Source organism: Lupinus angustifolius, unplaced genomic scaffold (genome assembly GCF_001865875.1).
Source record: "Lupinus angustifolius cultivar Tanjil unplaced genomic scaffold, LupAngTanjil_v1.0 Scaffold_1_922, whole genome shotgun sequence".
Classification (NCBI taxonomy): Eukaryota; Viridiplantae; Streptophyta; class Magnoliopsida; order Fabales; family Fabaceae; genus Lupinus; species Lupinus angustifolius.
Window position 1 is genome coordinate 60,719 of NW_017716239.1, and position 26,811 is coordinate 87,529.

Sequence of the window (26,811 nt, forward strand, 5' to 3'; positions counted from 1 at the left end):
CTTTTTATAAAAAAAATAAATCATCATACTTTTACTTGTTCAAATTTATGTAGATGATATTATTTTTGGTTCTACTAATGATGACTTGTATAGTGAATTTGGTAAAATGATGCAAGGAAAATTTGAAATGTTCATGTTGAAAGTTGAATTAATTTCTAGGAACTCATATGAAACAAATGAAGGATGATATTTTTGCCATTAAGTCAAAATAGTGCAAGGATTTGATGAAAATATTTGAGATGGACGAATGGGAAGTTATTGACACTCCTATGGTATCAAATACATTTACTGATAGTGATGAGGCTTGAAAATCCGTTGATATAACAAAATATCAAGGTATGACTAGTTTCCTTCTTTATCTTATTCCTAGTAGAACTTATATCATGTTTAGTATATGTTTATGTGCATGATGTCAATCAAAACTTAAAGAGTCACATCTCGTTGCTGTAAAAAGAAACATGAAATATTTAAAAGGAACAAGAGATGTTGAGTTATGGTATCCTAAGTGATTTATATATAACTTGGTTGAGTATTTAATTTTAGATTTTGTTGGTTGCAAAACTGAGAGAAAAAATAGTAGTGATACTTATCAAATCCAAGTAAATGCCTTAGTCTCTTGGTTTTGTAAGAAATATGCATGTGTTGCTTTAAGTATCGTGGAGATAGAATACATAGCAACATGCAATTATTGTGCATAAATATAGTGGCTTGAACAACAATTAAATTTAGAATTAGGATCTATTCCTTTGTGGTTATCTTACAAGTCCATGATTTTCAGTTATGTTACGTTATCCCTAAGCATGCCATTTTTCTCTGCTAAAGGCTTAATTTGCTCCTTATTTTTATGAACAATGATCCAGCCACTCATACTATTCTCTTTTGTTGGGACATCGGTTTCTTTTCCGAAAAATGGAAGCTGACCATTAAGTTTTACAACCTTATTTATACACAAAATACTTCTCTTCTTTAAATATGTATGATGAAGGGTATTTTTTAAAGCAATAAAAATAATTACTGGTAGAAGGGAAAACAAAAAACAGGAATTTTCCCAATGAAATCAAAGTGGGTTAAAAAATAGAGTGTAATATAAAGTATAAAGATTTATATATAATCATATATAATCCATTATTTATTTGTATTACTTTTATTTAAAAATTAATAATAATTAAGAATGAATAGTGGATGATATAATCATAGTATAAAAAACTCTTACACTATATCTACTATATCTGCATAAATCTTTTTCTCTTCAAATTATTATGACATTGGAATATGAACAATTTTTTTACTAAGAAACCATACTTATAAAGAAATGATAGACAAAATGGGAAAGAAAATTAAGTTGGCTTCTGAGCTTGGATATATAAATTATAATTTGTTAATTTCCATTTGATAAGTGCACACATGAATTCCACTCTAATTATATAGCAGATAGCATAATTAGAGATGTAGTTTTGTAACGGGGAAAGGCACACAAAAAAGGGATTTTTTTTATGATATGATAATTTTACCTTTTATGTACTATTATCCTTTTTGTAATGTATACTTTTTCTATGTAGACTAAGAGGAGGCTATATATCTTCCTTATGGGATCGACAATATTCCATTAGCATTTAGCAACACATTTAAACAGAAGTCAAATGCACAAAGAAGAAGAAAAAGAAAAAAAAAACAAGGGAACCCAAATATACAGTTAAGCTAACAGCTTTCTAAAACAAACCAGTTGTACTTTCCTCCAGTGAAATGTTCATTAGATTTTCGTCATGGTATTGAACTTCTCCATCATCAAAAAGCCACTTTTCCAGCACCGTGAGAGGGACTTGTCTCTCCAAGTATTGTTTGTTTTCATATTGGAAGCAACCACACTCAGTTTTACATTGATTGTCAGATTGGTAAACATCATTGTAGCTCAAGACAGAGTCAAAAGCTTGATCATGTGGTGTGCATGTAATAGTACTGCTCTGTGCTCCTTCACTAGAACTAGATCCTGTTGTCACCATATTGCTGAAGGAATTTCCTGATGAGTTTGGTGATTTCTTCATCCAATTTTGGAGCAATTTGGCTATGTTTTCAGTGCTGGATGCATAGGAAGATGCTTGTTTTGCTGGTGTGGCATTGGATGCAGGGCTTGGTTTGTCAATGGATAATGCCTCATATAAGGCTTGTTTGGCCATGTGGATATTTGTTTGAAGTTTTTTCTCCCATTGACCCTTTTGCTGTGAATAATTGGAAGAGTCTCCTTTTTTGTGATAACCATTTTGATTCTTCAACTTTTTCTTCAAATTGGTATTCCAATAGTTTTTTATATCATTGTCTGTCCTTTGTGGAAGATAGGAAGCTATAGCAGCCCATCTGCTACCATTGTATAAAATTTATGGCTCATGTCAGAAACTTAATTAAAAAACATCTATTATCAAAATATACACAAATTCCAACATCCTATTTTAGTTTGTATTTTACCAAAGATCATTTTAATGAAAAATGATAGAGATTCTCCTAATATTAATTCAAGAAAGGAAGACATGTTTTTTATATTTCTAAAATAAGGCATCTTTTCTTTCATCTAATATTTATTTTATTTAGTATTGTGAGAATTTATAGATCAAAATATTAGGAGGATCCTTGCTTTAATTTGAACTGTAAATTATTCACAAATTTAGAAAATATTGTATGAGACAAATAAATAAACCACCAGCACTCCAGCGGATATCTATATAGAATTAGTGTCCGGTAGTAACTCTTTCTTATTATATTCTTTTATATATGATTTAAATAACTATTGGACTACTCCTTTTATTATAAATTGGTTTTATGATGTTAACATCTCACAGCTAGACTATTCTTTTCATTGTGCGAGATGAAATGATGAGCATCACAAGAAAAATGGAAGACTATCTATTACCTGTTACCTAGAAGCGCTTGAAGGTGGATTATCATTTTCTCCTCATGATTAGTGAAGTTACCTCGTTTGATACCAGGTCGAAGATAGTTAGTCCATCTAAGTCTGCAGCTCTTACTGCATCTCTTTAGACCTGAAAAGGAAAATTCAACGGCATATAATTAAAAGTATGACATGATTCCCAGTTATTATTTCCATAAAATATGTTTTTCCCCCAAGTTTAAATAATTAACATAACTCAGAAAGGCTATAACCATAGAAATGAAAACATTTATAAAAGATTGAATAATTATATGTTCTAAAATTCCCTTTTAAGTGTTGTTACCTGCATTGGTAGGGATTGATCTCCAATTCCCTGGTCCATGTTCTTGAATGTATGAGATCAAAATGATATCTTCTTCTGGAGTCCAGGGCCCTTTCTTAATCCCAATTTTGTCACAGCAAGGTGGTCTCCCCATTTTCTATGTCTCGGAAATGAAATGATATATGTATCTAGCTAGCTTGATTCTGTATGAGTTCTCTAAGAGTTTTTTTCTGAAGGAAGGTTTCTGAGAAAAGGGTTGCTTGGGTCTACTTATATTTTTATATTTATAGACTCTCAATGAGACACTAGTTCTATTAGAAATGCAGAGACAAGTGTCTATACAACCAGGGCTGTTATGTCTATCATGTTAAGCATACACATAGTCTATATAGATATACACAAGACAAGAAATCACAAGAGAGAGCAAGAGCATTTATTCATGCCTTGCAAACGTGAAACGTGAACATTTATCATGTCCGAGAAATTTTTTATCTTAATATTCAAGTCAATTATATTCTATCAAATAATATAAAAATATATTTTTTATTATTATTATTTTTTAATTATGTATCACTTTTTGATTAGGTTAGTAAGACATCAAAAGTGTGACATGTGTTTTCCATTATCCAAAATTCACCTATGCTTCTATAATTCAACTGAAAACCGTCTGGTAAGACTAGTTTTGACTAATATGATTACATGATTAATATACTTATTGTATCTTACAAGTTCACTAGTTTTTCGAATGAATCGGCTTGTACGAACTGATTTATATATATTAGATTATATTAATTTATTTTGTGAAAACTATTGACAACCTTTTAATTCCTTTAAGTGTAAAAATTAGTCTAAATTTTCGCTTTGTAATGTGCCAAATCGGGATGTTGCGGATTATGCATTAATATTTTATGATTTATTAATGTAAGATTACATTTTTTTATTTCTATCTTTGTGTCTTCTTCTACTTTCTAATTGTAATTTGAGATGATAATAAAGATAGGAATAATTTAGCAAGTAATTTGATATAGGTAAACATTCAAAAAAATCTTTACATGAGCTATGTCAGCCAAACTCAAATTTAGTGTTAATTTTTAAACAAGATAAACTCAATATTTAGAGTGGGCTCATTTATATAAACAAGTGAAGCTTGAGTAGCCCAAGTCAGGCATTTTAATGCTTTCTTTGGTCGGATAGAAGAAAGTAAAAAGAGAGAAATACGTGAGAGGTAGTGAAAAGAGAGAAAGAAATAAAAAATAAAATGGATTTTAGTATTGTTTGGATGTATAGAAAACTAAGAGAAAGAAATGTTTTTTCTCTCCCACTTTTCTCGGACAAGGATTTGTTGTCCCAAACCATGTCCCGGAACAATGAAAACATGTCATGTCAATTAAGAAATTTAAATATTCATTGTTTTTCTATTTTTGTTTTAATATCATTGATCCGAGATATGGTTTAGGACAACAGATTTTGATCCATCTTCCCCTCCCATTTTCTCCTCACATGGGTGGAGAAAGAAATTTTATGGGTCCCAACCCATTTTTATTCTCTTTCCTTAAACTCTCCTCTAAACCAAAGGATACAAAGATGTTATTTCTCTTCAACTTCTCTCATCTCATTCTCTTTCTCTTATATTTCCATTCTACCAAAGGAAGTCTAAGTGTTTGGCACTACTTAGCTCATTTATATTCATACCATGTATGTTTCTTATATGCTTGCCTCGATTTTTATGTCTTTGGAGATAGAAATCTATGACATGATTATTGGTCCATGAACGATCGTCATCACCTCGAAAATCACTCATTGATTTTTGGAAATCCTTCTTAATTGATAATGAAACATGACGAATGAATCTTGATAGATGATCTGTTGAATACATGGAATGATGGTCATTCCAAAATCTTGGAATTACTCATTGATTTTTGAAGAATATAGAGTCCAATTTATAAATTGGGGTAACATTTTCAAGATGTCTTGAAAGTATGATTAGAGTTAATAATCCACTATGATTTTATGCTAAAGTCTTCCTCACCTTCACTATATAAATGGAACTTGTTAAGAAAGAGATAAACAAGCAAGTGAGAAGAGCAACCTAGAAGGAAAGTGAGAGAGTTTATATCCACCCTAGTGTGAGACTTGTATTCCTAGTGAGATATTAGAGGGAGTTTGTATTTCATTCTTTTAGGGTGAGATTGAGTGTTATCCTCTTAGTGAGGTAGTCAAATGTTGTAATCTTACTTTCTATAATGGAGACTTTTTCTGGACTAGGTCCCGTGGTTGTTTCCTTCTTACTTTAAGGAGGTTTTTGCACTTTAAAATTCTTGATGTCATTCTTCTACTATTCATTGTTTTATTTATCCACTAGCCCCTTTTCGCAAGTGTCCATTTTACATCACATATATGAGGGAAATTGGTTCTGAATTTCTCAATAGTGGCTTCTGAGCTCCCAGGTTCATTAAGGGAAATTAGCTTGTGTAATCCAAGATAGAAGGAGCCGATAATTTCTCATTTGATGGAGACATGTTCAAGTTAACAACTGAAAGCTAATTCTATTAGAATACAATGATGGAGGATCACTTATTCTGCATGGATATGTACGAGTCTATTTCTCGCCAAAAAAACGCCACAAGGTAGGTCTGACAAAGATTGGGAGCTTTCGAATCAAAACTTTGTTGCAATGATTTAGAAGTATATTGATAGAAGTTTATTTGAGCATGTGCCTACATATACAAATGCTTATGAGTTGTGGCCGAAACTTGAATCTATGATTAAAAAGAAAACTCCCAGAAATAAAGCATATCTTTCCAGAAGGCTGATGAAACTTGACTATAGAGATGACCACAACATGATAGAGCATTTGAATTCATTTAAGGATCTTGTCAATCAATTAACAAAGATAGATGATCAGCTGCAAGTACTTATGTTATTGAGTTTGTTGCCTAAAAGTTGGGATACATTGCTGGTCACACTCAACAACTCAGTCCTAGATGGGAAGGTCTCAATGGATATTATTTCAGTTTGTCTACTAAATGAAGAATGTAGAAGGAAAGAACGAAATACATCCTTCCATTTTGAAGAAAATATTATGGAGAGACATGGAAGAAGTGAAACTCATGGGAGAAACATATCTCGTAGAAGAAGCAAAAGCAAATTCAGAGGTCACATTCAATCTTATACGAGGTTAGTAACATGCAATTATTATAGTAAAGAAAGGGCATAAGAGATCTGAATACATGTCCCTAAAGAGAGACTAGAAAGCAAGAAATGTCCATGAAGATTTAGTTGATCAAAGGAAGAATGATCATATGCTTACCATAGTCGTCACCACAGACGATTATGTTCTCCTCATTGGGAAAGACAATTACCTAAACGTTGCAAATGGTGATTGTTCTTGGATCGTTATTTCTAGTGCCTTTTTTCATGTAAGTCCATATTAAGGTTTCTTCATAAACTACGAGAATGGTGATTAGAGCAACCATAATGGTTGTTCTTAAGCTTGTTATAAATGCAATAAGAATATTCTTACTCTATTCTCCACTCTGTCAATCTTATTTCTTGATTTTTGTTCTTAAATAAGAACAATTCTTGTTTGTTCTTAGCCAAGAAATTGTGAGAAGAGAGGTAAATATTGTGGAAAAAGGTAGATGTTATGGGATCCAAATAAGAATAAGAATGATGTTTGTCATTATGGAGAAAAATTAGACGTTGTTCTTATTTCATGGTAAGTTGTATTAAATTATAAAATAATGTATGAGACCCAAATAAGAATGAAGATTTTGTTCGTTGTTGTGGATGCTCTTATGGTACTGTGAAAATAGGAAACCATATTACAAGGAAGATTGTAGGAATTGGTGATATCATGTTGCTAACAGACACATGAGGCAAGCTTGTACTGAAAGAGGTGAGACATGTCCTAAATATGTCTCTCAATCCTATCTCAATGGGTAAGTTGGATGATGTTGGTATTGTAAGCCACTTTGGTACTGGAAAGTGGAACCTAGAAAAAGGCAACCTATTCATTGCTAGAGGCTCAAAGGAAGGATCTTCATATATTATGTAAGGAAAATTTTCTTTTAGAGAAACAAATGTTGCTATCGACTCCAAAGATCTTTGGCATAGAGGATTGGGGCACAAGAGTGAGAAGGCACTTCAGATGCTTGCCAAAGACTACAATTCATGTATAAAAGATCAAATCTTATATTTATGTATTTATTGTCTTTATGGTAAACAATATATAGTTTGTTTTCATAGATCATACAATCCCTAATGGAGAGATGAAGTACTTGAGTTGATGCATTCAGATGTTCCTGCACAATCAAAAAGATCCCTTGGAGGAGCCTATTACTTTGTCACATTCATAGATGAGCACTCGAGAAGAGTATGGGTTGTTAGGTATCAGTGGCTAAAATACACCAAGAAGTGGGGTTGAATAGGTGTAGCGGTCAAAGTATCCGCTTTTCACAAACAACATATAATGCTGAAAAACCCCTAGTTTAATCGATTAACACAGAAAGAATAATCGATTAACTGCAACTTTTTAGTCGATTAAAACAGCTCAGATCGCACAAACAGATTCAGTTTCTTGTACGACAAGCAACTGAGATCAAAGCAAATATATAGAGCTAACAGATATATCAGAGTTACAACAGTACAATATAGAAATAGATTATTACAGCTAATACAACTATACAAAGTAATCGATTAAAGCAATAAAGAGAGTAGGGAAAGAAAAGTGTGCAACAAGGTTTTTATCCTGGTTCGTTTGCGGGTCCACTTGCAAACTACATCCAGGCCCCCCGTCTGATCTGGGACATTTTTCTTCACTATAATCGAAATAACGTTTTACAAAAAATTCTTCCAATTACAACACTTAGACATTTTCTTGAAAACTAAAGAACCTTATCCCTTGGTTTGACTCCCTTCCTACCGCCCAAGAAAACCTTTCTTGCGGTGTAGCCCCAGCCAAGAACCTATTCTTTCTATCAAGATTTCTAAGCTAATGAAGACGCAACTCAATCTCGTTGGTGGTAAGACACCTATACAGCTAGGATTTTCCAATCCTTTTACAACAAGAATATAGAGTAATCTAAAGCACTTACAATGCTCAAATTAAAACAATTAAGACCTTACTCTACAACTCTAACACATGTCTCATATAAAATGATAATGCATGAGTTCAAAACAGATTTTACAGAATATGAAATCTTTCCAAAAACATCAAGAAATGCATGAACATATGAGATGAAATTATGAGAAACTAAACATGTAATGCCTCTCAATCCTAAAACATAGAATTCTCTTTTCTCTAATCTCACAAATGCAATTTCATGTAGATGCAGCAATTAACACGTAAACATGCTCTAACTTTCTTAAAATCTAACATGCAAGAATGAACTTGAGTTCTGAAAACGCAGTTTATAAAGAAACCATTCTGCAGCTTAGTTAATCGATTAAATCCTTGGTTAATCGATTAACGAGATACAAAATTATAACTGGTTCGGTTTTCCAAGTTTTCTGTTCCAACTAATTTTCAAAAACTTATGTTAATCGATTAAAACTCACCTTAATCGATTAACTGCATATTTCTATGTATATTTTTAAATTGCAATACTCAAATACGTTATGCACTTAACTTATACATGTTCAACACTAAGTTTATGCCTAGGATGCACAGATAACATGTATATATATGATGCATGAACATATTATGAATGTCATATCTCAAAATAAAATGATTTAATGTATTATGTATATGTGATATGTATTGAGTTTACCTAAGCCTTAGACTCAACCTAAACTCATTACTAGTCTAAGTCTAATACCAATCTTGAGGCTTAAGCACGTTGATTTGTTGATGATCTTCAAGCTCTTATGAAACTCAAATTGTCCTCATCAAAACACAATGTCCTCATCAAAACACATAGTGGGCAAGCTTTGCAAAGTGCTCCTCTTGACATGCGCACTTTCATGGGTGTACATGTTGAAAAGCAAAGATAAAGTATTATCAACATTCAAAGAGTTCCATGCACTTGTGGAGCGTGAGATTGGGAAGAAGGTATAATGTCTAAAATAAGACAACTGTGGAGAGTAACTTGGTCCATTTGAAGCTTATTTCAAGGCTTATAGTATCAGACTAGATAAGACACCACCAAAAACTCTTAAACTACATGGAGTAGCTGAAAGATGAAGCACAAAATTGAAGAAAAGATTAGATGCATGTTACAAGATGTCATTTTCCCCAAGTCTTTCTAGGGTGAAGTGGTGAAGACTGTTGTAGATTTCATAAATCGAACACCTTCAAGACCCCTAAATAAAAAAGTTCCAGAGGAACTATGGTACAAGAATAAGGCATCCTCAACCACCTAAGAGTATTCAGATGCAGAGTGTTCATTTACATTCCACAAGATGAGAGAAAGAAGTTGGATGCTAAGACCAAGGAGTGCATTTACCTTGAGTCCCCAAATAATGAATTTGGGTACAAACTATAGGATCCGATAAATAAGAAAGTTGTGAGAAGCAGAAATTTTGTGTCCTTCGAGGAACAAACGACCAAAGATGTTCAGAATAAAAATCAGTGCAAGTCCAAAGCTTGTACTGATTCAGGGGGAGATATTCCTCAATAGAATGATCCTGATCATCAGATAGGTTTAGAATAAATAGACCAACAGGTAGATCCTACTCACACTCATCTGATAGATCTTAGCCAGATTAATAAAGATTTAGATCACGATGAAATTGTGGCAGATACTCAAGTGCATCAAGAACATGAACTAGCAAAGCTTCATATACAAGTTGATCTGAGGCCCTCCAAAAGAGGCAGAATATCTTCTTCAAAGTATCTCAAAGAAGATTATATCACATTGGCAGACAATTGTGAACCCGAAACTTCTCAGAAGCTATGCAAATAATTGAGAAAGAAGAATGGATTAAAGCCATGGAAGATGAGATAAAATCTTTACATGAGAACCATACTTATGACCTGGTGGAGTTTCCTAAAGGAAGAAATGCCTTGAACAAATTATGAGTGTATAGGCTTAAAGTTGAAGAAGGAAGCTCGTGGTCAAAGTACAAAGCTTAGATTTTTGTGAAAGGATACAATTAGAAGAAAGGCGTTGATTTTGATGAGATGTTCTGACCAGTGGTGAAGTATTCCTCCAAAAGAGTGGTCTTTGGTCTAGTAGCTACCTAGACTTAGAAGTTGAACAACTTGAATTCAAAAAATCTTTCCTACATGGAAATATCGAAGAAGACATCTATATGGAGTAACCAGAAGGTTATGAAGAATCGGGAAACAAACATTTAGTGTGTGGTCTGAAGAAGAGTTTGTATGGCTGAAGCAAGCACCCAACCAGTGGTCCAAGAAGTGTGAATCATCCATGATCAAACATAGTTTCAAGAAGGCAACACCTGATCATTGTGTATTCATCAAAGATATGAAGATGGAAACTTTATTATTATACTATTATATGTTGATGATAGGTTAATCATTGGGCATGACAAGACCAATATTGATGATTTAAAGAATGCTTTAAGAAAGTATTTTACTATGAAAGACTTGGGTCCTGCAAAACACATCCTTGTAATAAGCATAGTCAGAGATCCTTCCAAGAATTTGTTATGGATATCACAAGAGAAGTATATTTACAAAGTCCTCAAGATATTCAACATGGATAAGGCAAAGCCTATTAGTATTCCCCTTGCTGGACATTTCAAGTTAACAACAATGTAATGTCCAAATATTGATGAAGAAAGAAAAGCAAAAAGCAGAATGCTTTATTCCTCTGCGCTATGAAGCCTAATTCATGCCATGATTTGTACAAGATTAGATATTGCCATGCAGTTGAAGTTCGATTCTTGTCGAATCTTGATAAAGAGCATTAGAATGCAGTAAAATGGATATTGAGATATTTGAGGAGAACTGTCAAAAGATGTTTATGTGTTGGAAATGAAGATCCTATGTTGGTAGGATACAAAGATGTTTACATGGCTAGGATTAGGTTAACTAACTACCTTTGAGATGGTAGTTGTATATTGGTAATCCTAGTTACAAAGATGTGTTGTATTATCAACAACTGAAGTAGATTACATTGTAGTATCCGAAGCAAGCCAAGAGATAAAATATATGAAAAAAATCTTGTATGAATTGGGTCATGTTAAAAAAAAAAAGATATGTTTTTCATTGTAACAACTAAAGTGCAATCCACCTAGCTAAGAATCCTACATTTCATTCCCAGACAATGCAATTGATTATCATTATCAATGGATGCGAAATTCTTTGGAGGATGGCGAGTTGCAGCTAGAGAAAATTTATACAGATGAAAACTGGTCTGACATGTTGACTAAGGCAGTTCCACTCAAGAAGCTAGCAAACTATTGTAGAGGTGCAAGACTGGTTATACCCCTCAACTAATTCAGGAAGGGAGAGATTTGTTTGGAGTCATACTTAATTGATGGAGAAGCATGACCAATGAACTTTGGTATATGATCCATTTTAATACATTTAATGATGGAGATTCCAACGTCTTGCAATTACTCATTAATTCTTGAAAAATATGAAGTCCAGCTTAGAGTGTTGGAGTAGCCTTTTTAAGGTGTCTTGAGAATATGACTAGAATTAATACTCCACCATGCCATTATGATGAAGTTTTCCTCCTCTTCACTATAAAAGGGGAACCTATGAGGAAGAGATGAAGAAGCAAGTGAGAAGAACAACATAGAGAGAAAGTGAAAGAGCTTATATCCACCTTACTGTGAGACTTGTATTCCTAGTGAGAAACTAGAGAGAGTTTTTCTTCCATCATTTCTGGATGAAATGGAGTATTATCCTCTTAGTGAGAGAGTGTCAAATATTGCATTCCTACTTTCTATAGTGGGGACTTTTTCTAGATTAGGTATTATGATTGTTCTTTCTCACTTTGAGGAGGTTTTTTTACGTTAAAATTCTTAGTGTCATTATTCTTATTTTATTTATCCACTTGTCGCTTCCGCAAGTTTTCATTTTGCATCACACAAAGAAGAGAAATTGGTTTTGAATTTCTCAACAAAAATCAATTATTTATAACTCTTACCCCTTCAAAACCATGATCTTAGAGGAAGGAAGTCCAACTAAGGGTGTGTTTGCTTTGATCATTTCATGTTTTCATTTTCAGGGAGGCTGAAAACATGTTTGCTTTGTTGTTTTCATTTTATATTTCAAAAAACATAAGCTTCATTTTTGGAAATTTTGAAAATGAGAAAATGTCATTTTCGACATTTTCAATAAAGAAGCAATGACTTTTTATTAACATTTTAAAACTTTTGTTACTTCATTTATTTACTATCATTTGATGTTTTAACTTTTCCATGTTATTCCATATTTTATGATATTTTAGAAAATCCTTACATTCTAAATATACCCTTGTTTATTACTCGTCTTTTCATCACATGTTTCTTGATTTCTTTTTAAATCTAGTTTTTCAATTTGCATTAAATGTGAATATTTGAGTCAAACTTTATTGAATCAATATATCATATAATATATTTTTAAATTATGTGCATAACCTTAAACACCAAAATGTGCGGAATGAGGAAAATATATCTATCAGTTACTCTCTTAACTAATAAAAAATGCCAAAATCAATTGACAAGTGCATCCATAGTCTAAATCACCACAGATTTTCATAATAGAATTTATTTCTTTATCTCTTAGCATAACTTTTCTTCGCCTCTCTTATGATATTATTGAAATAGTTCGATGATGGGTTTCAAAATATATGACTTTTGGATGAAAATTGACGCTCGATGAAGTTAGTGCAACCTTAATTAAACAATAGATCATATGTATGTTACTAATTTATTTTAACTTTAACTTTTTTGGAGAATACATGCAAGTGCATGATGTTCATTATTGTTGACATAAAATCCATTGAAAATGGAAATGCAAGTATCAAATATTTAGACATTCTATAAAATCATTGATTTGACTAATTTAGTGTTTCAAATTTAGAATTGAATTAATTGTAAGTGTAATTATCTTGGTTTGTGAAGTTTAGAGTAAATGATTTTGAACATGAAAATGATTATAACAAACATGTTTTGAGGAAATGAAAACATAGAAATGATAATTGTTTTTTGAAAATGAAAACAAGAATTAGAAATAGAAAACATTTCTTGAAAGCAAAACTGTTAGAACTGTACATGGTCTGAATGAGTTCTAAATCATACGATAAAAGCGGAAGCAAAAAAAGATCGAGTTAGCTCCCATTATTGTTGTGTTTTCTAGCAAGCTTTGGACTTCGACTTCGAAGAGTGATTTCAGGGTTCTTCTAAGCTCTTACTCTCACCCTTAGATGACGTTGATTTTATGAAGGTGTGAGTAAGCTTAGGGACCTCAAAATGTTTGAATTAATAGTCACATAATCATCAATGTGCGCTGTTAGAATTAATGATAATTGATTAATTCCGGCAATTAAATGTACGTTATATTTGGTCTGAAACCGTTTGCTTAATGAACCGTATTAATGGAGATTATTTTAATTTATATCATAATTAATATGGAAATAATGGAGATTATTTCCATTAATATCATAATTAATATGAAAATATTCTTACATTCTCCCACTTGGTCCATATAACGAAGCATTCAATATAAAAGAAACAAAATGTATGAATCATGGCGATAAGTTCTCTATGAGCGAGTGTTATCTTCCATGTATTAAAATATATTAAGTCTCTACTAATAGTCTTTATTCTTTAGTGAATAAATGATATGTTTATTCCGGGTCAATGCAAACGATTTCTCAATAAATTAAAATGAAAGTACACAACTATATGAGAAAATATCTAACTGAATGAGAGTTTATTGAAAAATAATGTACTCATACAACGACGGATTACATCATAGAACCAAGTCCTATGTTTTCTACATGGTCCTTCAATTTATTTAGTGGCATGCCTTTAGTCAAAGGATTGACAATCATCAAAGCAATGCTAATGTGTTGGATGGCCACTTTACTATCTTTAGCATGTTCTCTTATGGCTAGATACTTAATGTCAATGAGCTTACTTCGACTTCCACTTTTGTTATTCTTAGCCATGAAAATAGCTTCTGAATTATCACATTACAACTTTAGCACCCTAGAAATAGAGTCAACAAATCTAAGCCCATATATGAAACACTTCAACCAAACACCATGAGATGTAGCTTCAAAACACAATACAAACTCAGCTCCATTGTGGAAGTAGCAATCAATGTCTGCTTGAAGCTACTCCAAGACATGGCTCCACCAGCTAGCATAAAAACATATCCTGAAGTGGATTTTCTTGAATCCATACAACCAGTAAAGTCAGCTTCAGAGTAGCCAACCACCTCCAATTCACTAGTCCGTCTGAACATAAGCATGTAGTTCTTTGTTCCTTGAAGGTATCTCATAACCTTCTTTGTAGCTTTCCAATGGTCAAGTTCTGGGTTACTCTAATATCTACCAAATAATCCAACAGTATATGTAATGTCAGGTCTGGTACGAACCTAAACATACATAAGGCTTCCAACATCAGAAGCATATGGAATATCCTTCATTCATTCCCATTCAAGGTTATTCTTTGGACATTGATCCAAACTGAATTTGTCATCCTTCATAATAGGTGCTACACTCAGTGAAAAATCTTTCATCTGAAATCTCTCTAGAACTTTGTTGATATAGGTCTCTTGAGACAAACCCAAAATGCCTCGTGATCTTTCCTTATGGATCTTAATGCGAATGACATAAGATGCCTCACCCATATCTTTCATATCAAAGTTCTTTGAAACGAATTGTTTCACCTCATATAGAATTCCATTATCATTAGTTAGTAACAAAATATCATCCACATATAAAATAAGGAAACATATCTTACTCCCAATAATATTTTGGTATATACATTGTTCCATGACGTTCTATTCAAAACCGAATAAAGTGATTATATCATGGAACTTTAAATACCATTGGTGGAGGGCTTATTTCAAAACAAAAATGGATTTATTGAGTTTGTAGAGTAAATGCTCACCATCTCTAGAGGAGAATCCTTCAGGTTGTTTCATGTAAATCTTCTCCTCTAGATCTCCTTTAAGGAAGTACGTTTTCACATCCATTTGATGTAGCTCAAAATCAAAGTGAACTACTAATGCTATAATCGTGCGAAGAGAATCTTTCTTGGATATAGGAGAAAATATATTTGTGTAATCGATTCCTTCTTTTTGACTAAACCCTTTGGCTAAAAGTCATGTTTTATGTCTCTCGATATTTCCTTGCAAGTCTTTCTTTGTTTGTGCCATAAGTTAGATTCCAGAATTTTACACCTTTCAAAAACCTATCTACACCTAATGGGTTTTACATCATCTGAAAACTCGACGAGATCCCAGACTTTATTAGTTTCCATGGAGTTCATCTCGTCAATCATAACCTTGTGACATAAGTTAGATTCTTTAGAACTTATAGCTTGTGAAAATATTTCAGGATCATTCTCGGCTCCAACATTGCATTCCATTTCTTGCAAGTACACTTCATAAATACTAGGAATTGTTGGTCTCCTCACGCTAGTAGATCTTCTTAATGTTGCATCATTTTCTTGAGGAACTTTTTGTTCAACCAGATGCTCAATTGGTTGTTCAACATTATCTTGATTAAGAACTTGATCTAAAGGATTAATATAATTTATTTGTAGAACTTCAATAACTAGTTGTCTTACATAGGTGTGAATTTAAGGTGTATATCACTTGAACTAGAAAGTTGAGCTTCATTGTGATCCAACGTAGAGACTGAGTCATGCAGCTGATCACTCCCACTATCAAGTCATCCTCAATAAATTTTGCATTTCTTGATTCCACAATCCTAGTATTGTGAGACGGACAATAGAACCTATAACCCTTGGACTTTTCGGCATATCCAATGAAATACTCATTAATAACCCTAGGATCTAGTTTCTTTTCTTGTGGATTAAAGATCTAACCTCTGACGGTCATCCCCAAACGCGTATATGTCACAAACTAGGTTTCCAACCTTTGAATAACTCAAAGGTGTCTTTAAAACAATCTTGGTTGGAACTCAATTCAATATATACATAGTCACCTTTAGTGCTTCAGTCCACAAGAATTGAGGAAGTTTTATATTACTCCTCATACTTCTCACCATGTCCATTCAAGTTCGGTTTCTTCTTTTTGATATACCATTCTAGTCTGGAGTATCGGGCATAGTGTATTGGGCATCAATCCCATGTTCTTGAAGAAACTTCGCAAATGGGTCAGGTGCTTGTCCATTCTTAGTGTATCTTCCATAATAATCACCACCTCTATCTGATCTTCCTATTTTAATTTGTTTACCATATTGTTTCTCTACGTCAGCCTTGAAAAATTTAAAGGCATCTAAAGCTTAGTCTTTAGAATGAAGTAAATAGAGATACATAAATCGTGAGAAATCATCTATGAAGGTGATAAAATATTTTGGATTACTTGCATACATATGAGGACAACAAATATATGTATGTATGATTTCCAACAAATCAATACTCTTATTTGCACCCTTTTAAGCTTATTGGTTTGCTTTCTCTTAATGTAATCCACACAAGTCTCAAAATCAGAAAAATCAAGAGCACTAAGTACTCCTTCATTGACTAACCTTTTTATTCTCAAAATGGAGATATGTCTCAATCTTTGGTGCCATAATAAAGAGGAATATTCATTCATAATATAATGTTTTGACCCAACAATAACATTCATGGAGTTATAAGCAACGTTATTTTGTAATGTAATTGAATAAAGACCATCAGACACTATACAATAACACTAACTTCAGATTTATTAAATAATATAAAACCATTATCCGAAAAGTAAAATCCATAACCATAGGACACAAGTCTTGAAACTGAAATTAAATTCCTCGAAAAACTAGGAACGTAAAATGTCTTTTCAAAACGCAAAATAAAGCCACTTATTAACACCAAATTGCATGAACCAATAGCCTCCACGGGTGAGCTCATCCTCCTTCCTAAATAGATGAAATGCTCATTTCCCACTAGCTTCCGAAGGTTTTGTATACCCTCCAATGTATTTGAGACATGGATTGTAGAACCAGAGTCAATCCACCTAGTATTATGACCTACACTTGTTAGATTAGATTCATAACATACAAGTGAAAGTTGTATACCTTTATCATCAAACCAAATTTTGAACTTAGAGCATTCTTTCTTCATGTGTTCTTTCTTTGTGCAAAAGAAACACTTCGACTCTTTCTTAATGTTCGGTTTCATAGAGAAATTGCCTTTGAATTTGACACGATTTTTCTTATTCCTATCAGAGAAGGTGAGGTTCACTTTCTTACCCTCTTCTATAGCCAGCCTTCCTTCTTCTTGAACACACATAGCAAAAAATTCATTAATTGACCATTTATCCTTTTGTGTTTTATAAGAAATCTTGAAAGGGTCATACTACAAGGTAGAATGCACAAAATGAAGTGAACCAGAAAGATTTCCGACATATCAACTTCCAAGGCCTTCAATTGAGCCATAATATCCCTCATGTGCATGATATGATCACACACATCTCCCAAAACGGTAAGCTTCGTGAATGAGAATTGCATGATAAGGGTACTTGCCAAAGCCTTGTCTAAAGTGACAAATTGTTCATCTATTGCTTTCATTAAGAGACGAACATTGTTATACTACTCAATAGAACCCCTAATCATAACAAATACTTTGATCTTTATGAACATAACGCAAAGAAATTAGATCCCTCCCACTTTTCATAAAGATCAACCTGATCTAGGGTACTCACCTTAGTGATTACAGGTGGTTTGGGCTTTCTTATGGCATAATCATTGTCCATCCATCCCAAATGAGGAGAACTCTATCCTTCCAGACCTTAAAATTGCCACCCCTGAGTTCAAGAACGTCAACTTTAAATCATGTTTCCAATGAATATAGATACATAAAATTTGCATGTGAGCTAAAGTTCTAATTCCATTATATTCATACAATGATGATAAAACTATAAAATTGAAGATAATTATATCATTTTTTACCAATGTAAATCATGTTTCTAATAAATATAGAGACATAAAACTTGTTTTGGGGCTAAAGTTCTAATTCCATTATATTCACACAATGATGATAAAACTATTAAATTGAAAATAACTATATGATACTTTACCAATGTAAAACATGTTTCCAATCAATATGGAGACATAAACTTTCTGGGGGCTAAAATTCTAATTCCATTATATTCACGCAATAATGATAAAATTATCAAAGTATGTTTCATTTCCTAATACATGTGGATTGATTAGGAAATATAATTTGATATTTTATCCTAATTAAATATACAAAAATTTAATAAAATATCTTGTGGGATGAATTTTATTAGACCATGTATAAATATTCACAATAATATTTTATGTGACTAATACGATAATCTTTTTTTAATAATTGAAGATGTTGTGGCTACTCTTTAACAAAAAAAGTAGCATCATATTGTGACTAACACATGAAAAAATATTTATCCAGTATGTGCAAAACTACAATAATAATGATATACATAAGCCAAGGAAATCATTATCAATCATCCAACACATAACAAAACAATTAAAAATATTCATAAACTAATATGACTTAAATTAGTTATTTTATTTTTTGGTCAACAATCATATATTTTAGGAGATACACCAAAAGGACAATATTTTTGCCTTATAGATTCTTTTCTTACTCTATTAGAAATTAAGAGACTTGAGATAAGGTTAGGATTGGAGACGAAAAAAATACTAGAATTTTGGTGTAAACACATGGAAAAAAAACGTTGTCCTTCAACGAAGAACTAAAAGAAATTTATAAATAATGTAAATCAAAGTGATAAAATTTATAAACAAGGCAGAGGTAAATCTGTTTTATGACTCTGATACCAAATGTTAGAACTAGACATGATCTAAAAGAGTTCTAAACCATACAAACACATAAAAGCGGAAGCAAAAAGATTGAGTTACCTCCTGTCGTTGTTGTGTTTTCTAGCAAGCTTTGGACTCCGACTCCGAATAGTGATTTTAAGGTTCTTCTAAGCTCTTGTTCTCACTCTTAGATGGTGTTGGTTTTCTGAATATGTGAGTAAGCTTAGGGACCCCGAAACGTTTGAACTAACAGTCACATAGCGATCAATGGAAAATATTATAATTAATGGTAATTGATTGATTCTGCCAATTAAATATACGTTATATTTTTTGTATGAAAATGTTTGCTTAATAAATCATATTAATAAAGATTATTTCCATTAATATGATAATTAATATGGGAATATTCTTCCAAACACACCTTTTCAAATTCTCCTTTCCTGTTCTCTTGCAATGTGTCCTTTAGATGTTTAAGATATTTGAGTATGTTGTTAACCTATGAAAATGCTAGATTTTCAACTGATTAGATCTTGTTTTCAAACCTTTTATCTTATTTTTCTTATTGCTAAGTGTTGTCGAGATTTTGGAAACCTATTTTTCAAAAGTTAGGTCTTGGATTTTTCATAAGACTTGGTCTATCTTCTTAATATGCGTGTAAGGCTATAAATGCATGAAAATCAAACCCCCTCACACTCCTAATGAAATTGTGGCACTTGAACAGGAAAATAATGGAATGTTTGTGTTGTTTAAAAAGTTAAGATTTGTACCATTTTGAACACAAGAGCCATTTTTCTTGGAAAATTTGCTTTTAGAACTTTAAGAAAGTGATTTCATATATTTTTATAAATGGGGATAACCCCTAAATGAAAGAAACAAAAGTGATTATGTATTGTGAGATTTTAAACTTTTATGTCTTAGAACTAAAATTTGTGCCATGATGAATTGTATAACATTTATTTGGTAAAAAATGAAAATTTTCTAGGCCAAAAACTAGCTTAGGCCGTGTCATGTGGATGTTATTTTTCTCTTGAATTATTTTGTAAACATAGAGGTGTGATCTTTAAAAATGTGGTACAAAGGTGAAAGAGTGTTTTTGTAACTAGTTAGTTAGATTAATGAAACCAAATGCTTTTTTGTATATGTGCAAACTAAGTTGGTTAAGCTAGATATGGGAGTTTGTTTGAAAATGCTATATATTAGACATTAGTTAAAAGCTTTTCATAACATTTTTATAAGAGATTTTACATTTTCAATACAACATTTTTTTCCCAGTTACCCGTATTAAAAACTTTGACTATCTCTATTTTTTATTATATTGCTTTAAATAAAATTACTAATAAAAAAGTAATATTCAATGAGAATAACATTGTAATATTATTAATATAATTTAAAAATAAAGCTATTAATCATCTTTATTTGCATATACAATTAGTAAAAACATATCTCACCGTCAAGACTACAGGAAGTATATACTTAACCTTTTTATTTGTACATATAAAACTATAACAATTTATGAAAAAAGTGTAACTTTAAAACATAATACTAAGGTTAATTAGAATACAGTATATGACAAATGAAGTGGGTATGTGGGTTTTGCTTACCTCTGCCTATACCTACACTTATTGTAATCTCCATGTGAATAGCATGCATCTCCTCATACTTAATATGATTTTAACGTTTATATATTTTATTATTTGACATTGGGAGTCCCATTGTTATCGATCAGACTCAAGAGTTGCTAATAAGACAAGTCTTGAAGTAAAATACTAAGGTAACAATGATTTTATGAGTCAATTCTAGTTATAGATTTTTTCATCCATACCCTAAAATTTAATGTGTAACTTCACATTTGAATATATCCAAAAAATTTCACTACAAGTATGGATACCACACATTTACTAGCCCACTTCCCCTTCAGTCCACGACATTTCAATTGAATCATCGACTTTGTTATTATCATTTTCATTTTTAAAATCAATCACTATAAACTTCATAAACTCGGACACTTGTCTATGTAATTAATTCAATTCTAATCACTCAAACCAATAATTTTATAGGATATCTTATATTTAATATTTGCATTTTTTCTATTCCAATAATTTTTATGTTAACAATATATTGAACACTTTAAATTGCTGGATTTGGTCATTAGCTATCACAAAGACATATGGAAGGTCATAACGAGTATCATGCAGTTGCAGGTGCTCTCCAAAAAAGTTAAAAATTAAAATAAATTAGTAATGTACAAGTGCTCTATTATTTAATTAAGGTTGCACTAACTTCAAAGGACGTCAATTTTTATATCAAAATCATATATTATTATACTCATCGTGAACTATTTCAACAATATCATAAGAGAAGTGAAGAAAAGTTGTTATATTGAGAGATAAAGAAATAAATTTTATTATAAAGATGTATGATAGTCTGGAGGTACCTATCGATTGATTTTGATGTTTTGTTGATTAGTGGAGAGTAATATCTTTTTATGTTTAAGATTGTATACATACTTTAACAAATTATTAAATAACATAAAAATTAGATACAATTTGAATAAAATAATTACATTTAATGCTCATTGTAAACTGTACTACAAAAAGAAATAAAGAAACATATAGTGAAAAGAGAAATAATACATAATGGTATAGTTGGATAATAAAATATAAATGTATATTGAGTTTTTAAAACACCAAAAGATTTGGAATAATATGAAAAAGTTAAAACATTAAAAGATATGAATCAAATGAGTAAAAAATCTTAGAATTCAATGAAATGTAATTACCTCATTATTTAAAATGTTGGAAATGACATTTTTTCATTTTCAAAATTTCTGACAATGAATCACATGTTTTTTTTAAATATGAAATGAAAACAACAAAACAAACATATTTTAGCACTCCTTTTCTGATTTTATTGAAAATGAAAACAAAAAATAATCAAAACAAACACACCGTAAATAATTTTAGTAAAATGGTATTCCTTTACCAAAACTTGGAATTGTACATGAACCTTCACTTTCTCTCTAATGTGTTGAAGGAAAAATGTTTTGTGATTAGTGGATTGAAGATGATAAACACTCCTAATATGTTAATAAATAGAATTCTCATTATTCGTTACAGTTGAATATGAGTATACACCTATTAAGTCATGAGTTAATTAGATTACTTAATTACAAACTATAAATCTCTAGCATCTTTAATTTTCTAGCATCTATACAATAAATTTATTACTATTATTCAATCATTAAAATTCACAAAAAATAGTAAAAAATATTATAGGTAATAGTAATAATAAAATTATAATATAAAATATTTATGAAAAATTAAATTGGTAAATTTGTGGTTACCGGTATTGGTATTTTTATATGTATTCATGAGTTGAAGGATTTTTGTCTTCAGTGTTTTTTGTTCTTTCTATACATATTAGTATTGGTATTTTATATAAATAGAAACAGGTTGTAACAATATTAAATAAAATCTGTCGGTAAAAGAAAGCAGTTAATGACTCAAATTAAATGTGTAGTATATGGACTATAGTGCTAATGGATATACTTTTTTCGATAAGCTGTTGGTCTAAAAATATAAGGTCCATTAAATCTTTAAGAGTGACACTTATTAGAAAGGGTAATCATATATCGAAAAAATAAATAATTTCTTATTCAAAATAGTGAAAAGATATCTTTAATAGTACCAAAAAATGGTATTATTCTCAATTCTTTTTTCCACTTTAATCCACCAAAATCTCTTTCCGGCTACATAATAATAACAATAATTGGATAATTACAAAATTAAATAACATCGCCCTGAATTTTGAAAATATGAATAATTTATTTTTTAAAACTGATATTATGGAAGAAGGAATGGAGTATTTATTTGGATAGAAGGAGTATTAATTAGTTAGACAATCGAACAATAAAATATTTTGAATAATTGACAATCAAAAGTAGCTATTTATTGGGTGGGGGTGGAGGAAGAAAATGCAGACGCGTCGAAATCTGCAACATACACATCGACATGCGTAATAGCCACACAGGCCCACCCCAATTCATAGTTAACGACAGCATACATATCTAACAAATTATGCTGAACAATTGGGTTGGCTTTTTTGAGATGGGAAAACTGCTTACTTTCAATTGTGATTTTTTAAACAAAAATATGTAATAAGTGTAATTAATTTTAACAAAATATGATATATCGTGGAAACAAATATAAATATTATATGAGTCAGTATATTTTCATTATTTTTCCGTTAAAATATAGTATAAAACTGATTAAACAATATCTCCGTAGAATTATTGGTGCATTTTCTAATAGAGTTAGATTGTAAGTTATGGGAAAATGTACTAACAAATCAAAAGACAAAGACATTTATAACCTTTAATTTTCATTGAAGTTACAATTTTAGCCTTAAAAAGTACACTATAAAATATAGTTTGTATCTCCATTATGGAGATGAGTCTTACTCCTTCTAATAAACTAAAAATAATGAAAACGTATTGTCTCGTAAACTATTTGAACTTGTCAACATAATATATCATATTTTGTTTAACTTAATTACACTTATTATTCTTTTTTGTTTAAAAGATCACACTTATTTTTTATCCAATGATAGTCAATGTAGTCTATGTATAGGTAAAAAATGGAGGAATGATTTATGTAATTTCATTAAAACTCATAGAGTGATAGTATAATTAACTCTTATTATAAAAATAATTCTTTTCTTTTGCTTATTAATTAGTTAACATATCTATATTTGGGGTGCACTATTGATATTGTCAAGTGTTTATTTGGACTACTCAAATACCAATCATACTTTTTTAAATAAAATTTTAAATTTTGAGTAATGACCGTAAAATGTTGATAAGTACTTCAAAATAGCACAAGTAACTAATACATACTTTCTCATGTTGACACACTACACCAAGTATGAAAATGATTAGATTTTTCTGTTTAGAGTTGCCGTTATGTATGAAATATTGAAATGTGTGATAAGACTGGAAGAAAAGGTATATTTATTATTAGAGGGTGCGTGGAGCATTGCTAGTGAATTAGAAGTCATTCATAAAGTTGTATTAAAGAGTGTTAGGTACTCTCAATGTAAAATAATTGTCCCACACCATTGGTTATAAATATGTAGTTTTCCATCCCGGTTATCTGGATATCCCGATCATCAGATTGGCACTTTCCTCAACTGACTAAGAGCTGATCATAACCGGTTAAAGGCATTTGGACAGACATATTAGACTGGGGATGAGATCGTTCTCGCCTGACACATTGCTAACAATGCATTGTCACGTCCCCTACAAACTCCACTTACCCTCCTGCCAACACGCTAAGGACAGACCTGATATACGGCCACCATGCCTGCCACCAGTTATAAGACAACTGTGCATAGAGTGTGGACCTGTCAAATCCACCTAGCATGGGGAAAGCAGCCCCGACAAATCCAAACAGTTGGCTACGTCAACATAACCGGAAGGCGTACCCGACCTGTCCTCACACTATAAATAGGGGTTTCACCCCAGTAGGAAGTATTACTATTCCCTCATTACTTATTCTCTAAGATATACTCTTTACTTCCTATCATCATCACACTCCTACTGACTTGATCGTCGGAGAACCTTTTCAGGTACCTCCACTAGCGGGTCCAAGTTAACATCCAGATACTAGAAGAATCTTTGCCCATGCCTCCAGTCCGACCTACCCGATCAACCATAAAAGAACATTGGCGTCGTCCTGAAGTGAAAGATCACTCGACCTCCTCTCAGAGGCCGACCTCTTGCACCAACGACGTCGGGAAGAGACAATGAAGATAGGCGGAGGCTCGGACAAAACCTCCACACTATCTGAGCTAAGCTACTGCTCGGCAGAGGAGACCATTATTAGAAAAGAAAAGAAAAAAAGAAATTACCTACAAAATTAGTTTGAAGAAAGAGAAGATGAGGATGAATAATTGGTCGACTCGAGAGCAAATTCGCCAGCAAGAAGTTTCAAAGAAAAAGGCAAACATAGAAACAATGAGGGGAGGACCCTCCTTATTTTTAGAGAAAGCCAAGATTCATTCAACGGTGGACATGGTGATCCGCGCGAAGGAGCTTCAAGAGACAGAAAAACAACCCATTTCACCTGTCCAAAAATACTCGAGTGCAATCCAATGGAGACCCGAGAAACATGACAAAATGCGACAAGACATGAACCAACGAATCACACTCAAGTACCCCGTGACGTAAATGACTTAATGATAAAGCCGACGTCAATCAACCACGTGTCAATCGACATAGAGGCCTAACGACAACCTCGAGTCTTCCAGCATGCCCAACTATGAGTATCCTACTAGACTGGGGGCAACTGCTCCACCTCAGTTATCTAGACATCCCAATCATTGAACTGGCCCTTTCCTCAGTCGACCAAGAGTCGACCATAACTGGTTTAAAGGCATTTGGATATACATATTAGGTCAGGGGTGGGACAGCTCTCGCCTGACACGCCGCGAACAATGCACTACCACGCCCCCTGCAAATTCCATATACCCTCTGCCAACACGACAAGGACAAACTTGAAATATGGCCATTAGGCCTGCCACCAGTTATAAGTCAACTGTGCATAGAGTATAGACCTGCCAAATCCACCTGACGCGGGGAAAACAACCCTCGACAAACCCAAATGATCGACTGCGTCCACGAACCGGAAGGCGTACCCGACCTGTCCTCACACTATACATTGAGGTTTTATCATAATAGGAAGTATCATTATTCCCTCATTACTTATTCTCTAAGATATACTATATGCTTCCTACCATCATTACACTCATACTGACTTGAATATCAGAGAACCTTTTCATGTACCTCCACTGACGGGTCTAAGTCAACATCCATCCAGATGCCGGAAGAATCCTTGCCCAGACCTCCAGTCCAACCTACCCGATCAACCACAAAAGAACACGTAGGATTACAAATATTAACTTAGATATATAAGACCAATTTAGGTTACAGTTTTGGTTGTTTTTATAGGACAATCATTAAAATTTTATGCACATTAATTACTTTTGTTACCAAAATAGTCATGCATTAATTTTAACTAATCGGAAAGAGAAAATTATTAATTTGCCAATGTTGGGTCCAACTCTTAAGAAATCAATGGCTAGCACAATAGACCGTAAATTCGAACATCGTTGTTCATACGAAGACCTTATTGGTGATAATATATGCACCCTTATAGAATCTTGATGTTTGCCTTACCCTAATGAGTTCTCGGGACTCAACTCACAAATCCTTTAAACATAAGTGTGAAATCACAAATTAGTTGAATAGAAATAGAAGATGAATAAGTCTCATTAATCAAAGTCAATTTTAAAAAAAAAAGTATTTATAATATGGTATTGTAGGACAAGAGGAAGTAGAAAAATTGGAGAGATGAAATAAAGAAGTGATTGATGATATAAAAACAAATGTGCATGAAAAAAGTATGTTGTAAAATATAATGAGCTGTCGAGACTCAACCCAAAGCATAGTCTTATCTAGAGTTTTCACATTTTATTTTTCACTTATCTTACATTATATCACCTATTTTACTCGTACATGCACTACAAATAAATGTAAAAACATGCTGAAGAGATCAAACTTTATCTTAAATAAGTCATATGTAGTCTCAGTCTGACCTATTTATATATTTAAAAATTCAAAATTTATATTTCACATATTTAAAAGTTTTGCTTTTTAGTCTATTTAA

General features: G+C 32.1%; 1 protein-coding gene across 1 annotated transcript; it reads right to left on the minus strand.

The window, feature by feature from the left end:
* Nucleotides 1–1,619: 1,619 nt before the first annotated feature.
* LOC109337064 (myb-related protein 306-like) lies at nucleotides 1,620–3,534 on the minus strand. Its single transcript, XM_019573935.1, has 3 exons — nucleotides 3,225–3,534; nucleotides 2,903–3,032; nucleotides 1,620–2,352 (listed from the first exon to the last, which is right to left on the minus strand). Exons 1-3 carry the CDS (start codon nucleotides 3,355–3,357, stop codon nucleotides 1,710–1,712), a joined length of 906 nt encoding a protein of 301 aa, XP_019429480.1. The 5' UTR covers nucleotides 3,358–3,534; the 3' UTR covers nucleotides 1,620–1,709.
* Between the last annotated feature and the right edge of the window lie 23,277 nt (nucleotides 3,535–26,811).

Bases quoted from the DNA above. Each gene is read 5' to 3' on its own strand.
- LOC109337064 (XM_019573935.1), bottom strand. From the start codon at position 3,357: ATGGGGAGACCACCTTGCTGTGACAAAATTGGGATTAAGAAAGGGCCC. The intron at 3,033-3,224 runs GTAACAACACTT...TTTCCTTTTCAG, and splicing joins ATCAATCCCTACCAATGCAG to GTCTAAAGAGATGCAGTAAG. The intron at 2,353-2,902 runs GTAATAGATAGT...CAATGGTAGCAG, and splicing joins CAAGCGCTTCTAGGTAACAG to ATGGGCTGCTATAGCTTCCT.